At 33.8% G+C, this 11,407-nt stretch overlaps 1 protein-coding gene across 1 annotated transcript; it reads left to right on the top strand.

The window, feature by feature from the left end:
- Window positions 1-9,572: 9,572 nt before the first annotated feature.
- On the top strand, window positions 9,573-10,935 carry LOC140919253 (uncharacterized). Its single transcript, XM_073364924.1, has 4 exons — window positions 9,573-9,646; window positions 9,736-9,852; window positions 9,940-10,266; window positions 10,363-10,935. The coding sequence occupies exons 1-4, from the start codon at window positions 9,617-9,619 to the stop codon at window positions 10,708-10,710; spliced, it is 822 nt and encodes a 273-aa protein (XP_073221025.1). The 5' UTR covers window positions 9,573-9,616; the 3' UTR covers window positions 10,711-10,935.
- Window positions 10,936-11,407: the final 472 nt, after the last annotated feature.

Raw genomic sequence — 11,407 nt, 5'->3', positions numbered from 1 at the left:
ACAAATAACGCGTGCCAACATAGAGCATTTTTTTATATATATATATATATATATATATATATATATATATATATATATATATTGACATTTTGGTGAACATTTTTTAAAAGTAGGCATTTAGATAAAAAAAATCCTCCAAAATCTTTAAGACGACCTTCAACCAAATACATCAATTTTTATAGATCAAATTATAATCTAGATGTCTATATCAAAAAATCAGAGGAAATAACTTATATACAAAAAATTACAAAAACAATTACTATACTTATAAAAAAAATCAACCTAAATTCTAACTAATTTTTATTTATTAAAAATGTCAACTAAAATTTAATTTACTATACTTCTTCAATATATTTTTGTAAATTTACAACTTAAAATTCTTATATACAATAAATATTATATTTTTGGTTTATCTATTAACATTTAAAAAATTTGGTCACTCCAATGTTTTAGTTCAAGATCTGCAACTGATTAGTAAACTAAAATGGTTGGTGGGTTGTATGTAAGGATGAAAGTAATGTATTTGAAGATTATTGAATTTATTTATGTATTTGAAGATTTTTGGATTTATTTATGTATTTGTGTGAGAGAGATTGTTGGTTTTTTGAGACATTCAAGTATTAAATATATTTTCATTCAATTAAATTGTTACTTATGTTTCTCCAGTAAAATAAACATGTTATAACCCACCAATCCAGCTCAACCCGTTCTTGATCGAATCTATTCGGCTCCAGTTAAAAAAAAAATGGATTTAAAACTCAAAACAACCCCAAAGATAATCGATCAGTTAGAGTATCGGGTTTTGTCAAAATCGGTTCAACTAAATCCCATACACCCCTACTTATAAGGAAATGTGCTATAGGAATGGTATGGCCATCACTATCCTGAGCGATTGCCATTAGTAAGGTCCTACGATACTTCCCATACAACCGTAATGCATCAACTGAAACAACTTACTTATAATGATCAAACCCTTTGATACATGGTTGGAAACTCCAAAAGAGACGGTGGAAAACAGGTTTGCTAGGAACTCCTTGGTCATCCTCAATAAAGGATAGCACTTCAATATCGCTAATAGTGCTTGGAAGATAATGTTTGAAAGCAAGGATCCACCTTGGAATTCCTTTGTATGATTCCTCCCAATTCTCGTATATTCTTTCAATGGCCTTTTTTTTTGCAATCCATGCCTTTCTATAAGAAGTAGGATGCTTTCACAAATAACAACCAAAGAGAGTTGTGGGTGATCTTGTGAAACCATTCTTCATGAGCATATGTGTGACCCTTTCTAGTTTTGTGATCTTCAAGATGTTTGATTTATTTCTATTCAAGATTCTATACCTCCACATAGAATTTTTATTTATACAACCGACAATCCATCTAGTACTTTTAGAATGTGCAACGACGAAGCACATAGAATTGTGCATATGATATTCTTTTACACACTGCATTGCAACAACTTTTGTGAGAAATTGCATCCCCACTTGGAGATTTGCAAGATCTGGAACAAGGTAAGATTGGTTTTGGGACATAGAATTGACAAATTCATCGTCAACGTAATTCATGTTGTCGGAGGTCACGTTGCAAAAATGTGAGGGGGTCAGAGAAATAAATTGTAGTATATGGATATTCTACTACTAGTTCCTGATCATCATCGTCATCGACTACAACTTCAACAAGAACGTCATCCTCATTCTCGCTAAAATCGTCAACTTCTTCATTGTGGACACCAGCCACAACACAGATAGGACCATCATCGTACGGTGCGTTAAGATCAATCCTCCACTGATTGGTTGGTTCTGATTTTGTATTTGTATTTTAATTATAATATTTAATTAAATTTTGTTATTTTTATGAACTCTATTTTATTTAAATTTTTTAATAATTATAAAAAATAAAATTTAATTAGATGATTATTATAAAAAAATTAACATTGTATTTATTTTTTTAATTAAAATAATATTTACTTAAATTAATAATTAATGAAACATAAATTAATAATTAATGAAATTTAAATTAATATTTTAATTAAAATAATAATTACTTAAATTAACTATTTAACTAAAATAATAATTATTAAATAATAAAATGTATATTTATTATTATGAAAGATGTTAACAAAAAAAATAATAATAATGTGTGGGATTATCTCACATTTACAAATTATAATTATCAAATCTCTCATACGCATGAATGTCATTGTTAATTGATCAAACTTCTTATACTTGTATCTAAACTTTTTATACTTGTTTTTATTAGTACTACTAATAAAAACATAATTAAAAAAATGCAATTAAAGAATGTATTTCTGCCACACCAATTCTCCTTTACTTAATTTAAAATAAAATAAAAATATTTTGAAAAGTCGGTTGCAGCTATTTTAATTTTAAAAATGATAATAGTATGATGCATAATTAAAAAATAATGATAGTAATATAGTACATAATTAGAAAATGATAATAATATGATACTTAATTTTTTTTAGTGGTAGAATAAAGAAAAACAAAAAGAAAGAGACGATTGTAATGCCACCGCCTTTAACCCGCAAATAACTCTATCTTATTTATATGGATCAGTTCTGTTCTCAATCAACACAAGAACAACGTTGTTGTTTACGCACTAACGATCGGAACGAAAGCTCTCTCTACTTTACAATCTCTCGTTCTCCCTCTCCCTCTCACTTTTCTCATTGTTACTTTTTTTAGTTTTACTCTTTTTTGGTTTGTCTGTGTGGCTATTTTGTGGTTCTTTGATTTTTTTTTTAGGTTTTTCTATCCGTGATGGATTCCCCGCCAGGTACTCCGATTTCATCACTCTCTCATACGGTGGCCACTCCGTCACTTCCGTCGGCACCGAAAAAGAAACCCCAACAGTCTATGGCAAGGTTTATTCAGCACTCTTTAGATGATATTACCGAAATGGTTCAGGAAATTATTCTAAGGCGTGAGTACAGCCAAGAAGCATTGAATGCTGAGAGAGAAAGAAAAATGCGCATTTTGATGTCACTGCGATAGTCATTCATTGCTTGCGTGAGTATGATTCTTGTGTTGGTTGGTAACTTGGTATGATTCTCTGTTCCTTTATTCCTTTCAATTTATATTTGGTAAGAATCTAAGTGTATAGATTTATATACGTTTTTATGCCAAAATATAATGGATCACACATTTTATTGCTCGTATCTGCTGTCGGTCGCATGTCCCTGTCCTTCTCAACCTCCAAGTGTCATTTGTCTGCTCGATGTTGAAATCGGCCTACATTCAAGAGATGTAAGCACACATGCAAATAGAGTAGTTTGTCCTTGTTTAAAATGTTGTTTTGGAAAACGTGTTAGAGAAGATGAATTAGAAGGACATCTAGTATGTAATGGAATTGATCAAAGCTACACATGTTGGATAAGACATGGTGAGAAAAAAAAAGGAAACATTAATTTTGAGAATAGTTCTACATATGCTTCAACTGATTTCGATACAGATACATATGAGCCGGACCGAGTTGATGAGATTGCAAAAGCAGTTGAAGAAGATCTTCGAGATTGTCCTAAAATGTTTGAAAGTTTGTTGAGTGATGCAGAGAAAGAATTATATAATGGTTGTACTAAATTCACAAGACTGTCAGCGATATTAAAGTTGTACAACTTAAAAGCGAGTAATGGATGGTCTGATAAAAGCTTTACAGAATTATTAACACTCATAAAAGATATGTTGCCATATGATAATGAACTTCCCAGTCGAACCTACGAGGCTAAACGGATTTTGTGTTCTATTGGAATGAGTTACGAAAGGATTCATGCGTGTCCTAACGATTGCATTTTATTTCGAAACGAATATGAACTACTTAAGGCGTGTCCGAAATGCAATGTCTCTCGATATAAGAAGAAAGAATCTACTCCAGCAAAAGTCGTGTGGTATTTTCCTATAATACCAAGATTTAGGCGCATGTATCGCAGTGAAGAAGATTCAAAACACTTGACATGGCATGCAGATGAAAGAATTAGAGATGGAATGTTTCGACACCCTGCAGATTCCCCACAATGGGCAAAAATTGATCACGAGTATCCTGAATTCGGGATAGAGTCAAGAAATCTAAGACTTGCACTTTCTACTGATGGAATGAATCCACATGGTCTTCAAAGCATCTCACATAGCACGTGGCCTGTGATTTTGGTAATATATAACCTACCTCCATGGTTATGTATGAAGCGTAAGTTTATGATGTTGTCTCTGTTAATTTCTGGACCCAAACAACCGGGGAATGATATCGACGTATACTTGACTCCTCTAATCGAAGATTTAAAAAGTATGTGGGAGACAAGTGTGGAAGTTTATGATGGGTATAGGAAAAAGTGTTTCAATTTGAGGGCTATGTTGTTCGGCACAATTAATGATTTTCCAGCATATGGTAATTTATCAGGATATAGCATTAAAGGTCAGTGTGCATGTCCTATATGTGAAGAGAGTACAAATTGGATGCGGTTGAAACATTGTAAGAAGAATGTGTTTCTTGGACATCGTAGATTTTTACCTTATAGTCATCAGTATCGTGGGTGGAGAAATGCATTCAATGGAAAATCAGAGGAAGGTAAAGCTCCTTTAGCACCGACTGGATATCAAATACTTGAAAAAGTACAAGGTTTGACCAATAAATTTGGCAAACCTTTTGCGGGAGAGCTGGTGAAAACTGGGTGGAAGAAAAAGTCAATTTTCTTTGAATTGCCATATTGGAAGTCATTGTATGTAAGACATTTCCTCGATGTGATGCATATTGAAAAAAATGTATTTGAAAGTGTTATTGGTACGTTACTCAATGTTCCAGGAAAGTCTAAAGATGGCGTCAATGCAAGATTGGACTTGGTCGATATGGGAATAAGAAATGAACTGGCTCCAGTAAAGAAAGGAAATCGCACATATCTACCTCCAGCCGCTCATACTCTATCTAGAAAGGAAAAAATTGTTTTATGTAAATTTCTACACGAAGTTAAAGTTCCAGAAGGATACTCTTCGAACATTAAAAATTTGGTTTGTATGAAAGACCTCAAGTTAAAAGGTTTGAAGACCCATGATTGTCATATTATAATGGAGCATTTGCTACCAATAGGTATACGTTCCATTTTACCTGAAAAAGTTCGACTAGCCTTAACTAGATTATGTTTCTTCTTCAGGGAAATTTGTAGTAAAGTGATCGACCCTCAGAAATTACCGACATTGCAGAGGGAAATTGTTGTTACTTTGTGTGAGCTTGAAATGTATTTCCCACCATCGTTTTTTGATATAATGGTTCACCTTACTGTTCATCTGGTTAAGGAGACACAACTTTGTGGGCCAGCTTATATGAGATGGATGTATCCGATAGAACGATATATGAAAATATTAAAAGGGTACGTAAAAAGTAGAAGTCGACCAGAAGGTTGTATTGCTGAACGATACATTGTTGAAGAGGCTGCTGAATTTTGTACTGAATATCTGTCCAATGTTGAATCCATAGGGCTTCCCATGTCTCGTCATTCGGGAAGACTATCAGGAGAAGGGATAACTGGAAGGAGACTACTGACTATATCAAGGACAGAATGGGAGCAGGCACAATTGTATGTTCTGCACAATGATGATGAGGTTCAACCGTATGTTACAATACACATTGATCAGTTATCTCGTTTGAACATGAATAGGAATCAAAATTGGATAACTCGAGAGCACAATCGAAGTTTTGTAACATGGTTAAAAAATCACATAATGTCAAAATTTGATATAGACCCCGGATCAATTTCAAATAGATTGAGGTGGCTAGCAAATGGTCCGAGCTTACATGTCTTTTCTTACACTGGTTATGTTATTAACGGCTACACATTTTATACCAAAGAACAAGATGATCAGACCACTATGCAAAATAGTGGAGTCACTCTCGTAGCTGAAGCGATGCATGTCTCAAGTGCAAAAGACAAAAACCCAATATATGCAAATCTATCATATTTTGGGGTTATCGAGCGCATATGGGAGTTAGACTACACAATGTTTCGTGTTCCCATATTTGGTTGCAAGTGGGTCGATAATAATAATGGCGTTCGGATTGATGAGTCAGGATTCTTGCTTGTCGATTTTAATAGGGTGGGATACAAAGACGAGCCTTTTATTTTAGCGTCGCAAGCTCAACAAGTGTTTTATGTCACTGATCCTTCTAATGATAAATGGTCTGTTGTCCTATCGACCAATAAAATAAGTGATGATAACAATAATGATGAAGATGTTGGTAATGATCTTTTATTTGCAACATCACAACAACCACATGAAATTGATTCAACTGATGATGGTTTATATCTTAGAGATGATCATGATGAGGGAATTTGGATTAATCCATCGTTTCGTATTGTAAATGGACAAACAAATGTGAATGTCACCAGGAAAAGAAGAAGGGCATCTTAATGTATATATATGTTTAATTGTTTTATATAAGCTATGCATGTAATCTGAACTGTGTTATTGTAAATATGCATGTAATCTGAATTGAGTGTTTTATACTAAGTTCTGATTAATTTATTTTCTGATTAATTTATTTTCTGCTTATATTTAGCTTGATTTGAGTGTTTTATACCAAGTTCATGTAACAATGAGTGTTTTATATTTAGCTTGATTTACATGAACTGAACTGAATATAAATTAGTAATTTACATGAACTGAACTGAACTGAATAGAGAGATTCTCTTTTGCTCAGTGCATATATATATATAGATTCTTCAGAATACTCATTTCTAATAATTCATCATCTCCTAAAGTATTGTGATAAAGACAATGATAACAATATTTTTAATCCAATAAACAATGATAAAAATGTTTTTAATGTCATCCCAACCCAAATAAACCAAACACAAAAATAAAATAAAGAGACATTTTACAGCGCTTATCTTAAAAAGCGCTGTAAAAGATCCTTTTAAAAATAAAATAATGAGTGTTTTATACCTTTTACAGCGCTTTTCACACAAAGCGCTGTAAACGACTCTTTTGAAAGTGAGTAAAAAAGACATTTTACAGCGCTTATTTGACAAAGCGCTGTAAAAAAGCTTTAAAAATAATATTCATCAGACACCTAATTTCTTCAAACACCTTGTACGCATCATGGGAATCCAAAAAACATCAGACACAAACCCATTTCTTCAAACACCTTGTACGCATCATGGGAATCCAAAAAACATCAGACACAAACCCATTTCTTCAAACACCTTGTACGCATCATGGGAATCCCCAAAAACACCAGACACAAACCCATTTTTCGCAACATGGCAATGATCCTGAATACCAATTAAGTTTCGATTTAAGAAGGAAAGAGAATGTAAAGAGATAAAAAGGGTGTTGAGGTGGAGATTGAATTGTGAAAGAGTAAGCTTTGATGTTTGTGAAGAAGATGCATAAAAGGAGAAGAGTTTGGTGAAGAGGAAGGGATTTTTGTGGTGACCAGTTACTACTATGTGGGTTTTGCATGCATGTTGAGCTTGTTTAAAAAATAACATAACATAACAAAACACAAAAACAATAAGGCCTTTTACAGCGCTTATTTGGAAAAAGCGCTGTAAAAGAGCCTTTTAAAATTAACATAAAGAGACATTTTAGAGCGCTTATGTGGAAAAGCGCTGTAAAAGGCTTTAAAAAACATTCATATAACATAATAACACACGGAGGTCTTTTACAGCGCTTATTTGGGAAAAGCGCTGTAAAAGAGCCTCTTAAAATTAACATAAAGAGACATTTTAGAGCGCTTATGTGTAAAAGCGCTGTAAAAGGCATTCAAATAACATAATAACACACGGAGGTCTTTTACAGCGCTTATTTGAAAAAAGCGCTGTAAAAGAGCCTTTTAAAAATTTAACTAAAGAAGCCTTTTAGAGCGCTTATGTGTGAAAGCGCTGTAAAAGGCATTCATATAACATAATAACACACGGAGGTCTTTTACAGCGCTTATTTGAAAAAAGCGCTGTAAAAGAGCCTTTTAAAAATTTAACTAAAGAAGCCTTTTAGAGCGCTTATGTGTGAAAGCGCTGTAAAAGGCATTCATATAACATAATAACACACGGAGGTCTTTTACAGCGCTTATTTGAAAAAAGCGCTGTAAAAGGCATTCAAATAACATAATAACACACGGAGGTCTTTTACAGCGCTTATTTGAAAAAAGCGCTGTAAAAGGCATTCAAATAACATAATAACACACGGAGGTCTTTTACAGCGCTTATTTGAAAAAAGCGCTGTAAAAGAGCCTTTTAAAAATTTAACTAAAGAAGCCTTTTAGAGCGCTTTACAAAATAAGCGCTGTAAAAGGCTTATAAAAAGCGCTGTAAAAGTGTTACGTATATATAACAGTTACCTCTTCAGTTTCCTCTTCATTACGTAACCTTCATCTCAACCTTCATTTCTTCTCTTCTTTTGCAAACCCTATCATCCCGTCCTTTACGAACCTTATTTCCACGATCATCTCCTTCATTTCGAACCTTATTTCCATCCAAGATCATCTCTCCCATTTCACACAATATATTTTCATTGAAATACGTAACCCTCATTACGTATTTCTTCAAACCGTATTTCTGTGAACCATATTTCTGTGAACTTTCTGCAAACCCTCTTTTCTTTGCATTTCGTCTTTCTTCGAACCATCATTATTCAGGTATTGATGTTATTAAATTTTTGTAATCATTAGAATGCATGTTGAGCTTTTTTAAGATATACTGATACATGTTGAGTTTGTTTATAATAATGCATGATCCATGTTGAGCTTGTTGATGTTATACTAAAGTGCATGTTGAACTTGTTGTAGTTAAATGGATACAAACAAAGATTTAGAAGTTCAAAATGAAGAAGTTGGCACCTCTAAGACTTACGAAAAAGAAGTCAAACGTGGTGCAACTATCATGCAAAGGGTGATTAAAGCACGGAGCAGTGGCATTAAATTTGAGGTATACTATATATACTCTGTTTGCTGTGTGTTTTTTTATCTTTTTTTAGGGTTTAGGGCATGTACTTACTATATGAGTTTATTAGGTTGGCTGGAACGAGAGTGGTCAGCCAGTTGACCCCAACAGCTCCATGTTTGTAAGCTACATTGGGGCTGTTGTTCGTCAAAATGTCCCAATAACAATAGACAACTGGAGAGATAAGGCGTTGAAGGATGCCAAAGATATCATCTGGAATGACATTCAAGTAAATATTTTGATCTACTCTTTTGTCATTTATAATTTTTTTTCTGTAAAATACATTACTTATAATTGTTTTCATTGCAGACCACTTTTGTTCTTGATGAGGAACGAAAGTCATATGTTTTGAGAGTTGCTGGGAAAATCCATCGTGGATTTAGATCCCATCTCTCAAATTTCTATCTAAAAGATAGAGAAGGAAACACAAATGCTGAACCTCCAAAGATATATCAACATTATATATCAAAGGATGAATGGAGTGCATTTGTTTCCAAACGTTCTGACCCGGCGTTTGTCGTAAGTGATTAATTTATTAGCATTTGTGTTTTATTATTCATATTCGTAGCGTATTTTAAATTTTTACACAATTGCTATTTTTTTTTTATATAGAATATTAGTAAGGCAAATCGCGAACGGGCAAGCAACCCAAAACACCCATACAAGAAATCACGTATGGGATATGCACGCCTTGAACAAAAAATTGTAAGTAATTAAACATCACTTGTAATTTGTATTATAAACTATAGTGTGTAACTAATTTGTATTATTTTGTTTATGATTTTAACGAATAGAGAAAAGACACCCAAGCCGATCAACCCTTGGGTCGTCATATCTTATGGAAGGAAGCGCGTGTTAACAAAGAAGGAGTGGTTGATAATGAAAATGTCAAGAAAGTTGTAGAACTTTGTGTAAGTATATTATCACTTTAATATTTTTTAATATTGTATTTTAAAAATGCTATTGAACTTATCTTTTTAATGTTACATGTATTTTAGGAAACTATTGAACAAAGTTCTGAAACTCAAGAGGGCAACAAGGATACGTGCAGGGACATTCTTGGGAAAGTGTTTAATGTCCCTGAGTATTCCGGTCGAGTGAGGGGGAAAGGATTTGGCGTAACTCCCAAAAGCTTTTTTCCTCAAGAGAAGCGCCAAAAACCTTCCAACGAGGAAGTATTAGAGAAGCTCAGAATCTTATCGGAGCAAGTGGCACTCTTGGTGAATACGAATAAAGACAAGCAACTTCCGGTTCAGCTCCAACCTGAAATACAAATGGAGAGTGAAACCGGGAGTTGCAACGTCGGTTTGAAGAGTATTCCCGAGGTAATTAATTACTTACTACTTACTTGCTTATGTAATTACTTATGTATTAAACAAACTTATATATTAACTGTACTTATGTTTTAACTATTGATGTAGGGTGTCACTACATGTGTCCTATACTTGTCCTCGCCGACTCAACGGAAGGTGGGAAAAGGAATATTGCACAATACTTCGGGAGAAGTATTGCACAATATTCCGATCCCCGCGGGCCATGTCAAAGTATCGCCTACGGTTGCTTTCGAACCAACTGCACCGTTGCCCATACCGGACAACGATGGAGATATGAAGTTCTTAAGCGACGCTATTGGCAGTTACGTGGCATGGCCCACACACCTTGTTGCCCTCGAAAAAAAGATTCCCAAGGACAAATCAGTTACATCTCCCGAAAAGGTTTGTCACATTTATTGCCTAAGGTTTTTTATTTTTTCAGATTCAATAAACTAACATTTTACCTCATTTTTGTAGGTCCAAATAAATAAACCACCCCTACAGCCAAAAAAAGGCAGCAGACCTCAAAAATTGGAGGTTAATAGGGCTGCCAAACTACAAAGGCTGGAGGGTAATAAAGCTGCAAAACTTGCAGCAACAAAAAATCTGGATCGGGGAAAATCGGTCGCTGCTGCTGCTGCTCCTAATAAAAGTCAGCCACGCCTTGGTAAATACGGGGCGTGTCTTGACATCCAAATAAAAAGGAACATGGGCAGCAGCAACGATTCGCCCATTGTACAAATGAATCAAGACATCTTTGGAGATGAGTATATTGAATACCTCGAAAAGGAGCAAATGTACGATCTTCTCGAACATAAGGAGCTGAGTGTTACTGTAATCAGCTTGTACATAAGGTAAAAAATACTTTTAATTGCATTTATTTGTAATTAATTAAATGTATTGGTAATTAATCTAGTTTAAAATTTTCATTGAAGGTTTTTGTACGAGAAGGTCGTGTGCACGAGGAAACTGTCAAATAAATACTCATTCTTGTCTCCGCATAAGATGTCGATGTTCAAACTCGATCCAGACAATGTAAAACACTACATTGTAGATATGTTTTTAAGAAATAAAGAAAGTGATAAATTGTTCTTGGCACCATATAATTCAGGGTACGTAATTTTATCTTTTTTAATTGATGAGAATTTAATTT

The sequence above is a fragment of the Cicer arietinum genome, chromosome 2 (assembly GCF_000331145.2).
Source record: "Cicer arietinum cultivar CDC Frontier isolate Library 1 chromosome 2, Cicar.CDCFrontier_v2.0, whole genome shotgun sequence".
Classification (NCBI taxonomy): domain Eukaryota; kingdom Viridiplantae; phylum Streptophyta; class Magnoliopsida; order Fabales; family Fabaceae; genus Cicer; species Cicer arietinum.
Note: the sequence above shows the minus strand (reverse complement) of the source record. Positions and strands in the feature narration are given on the sequence as shown.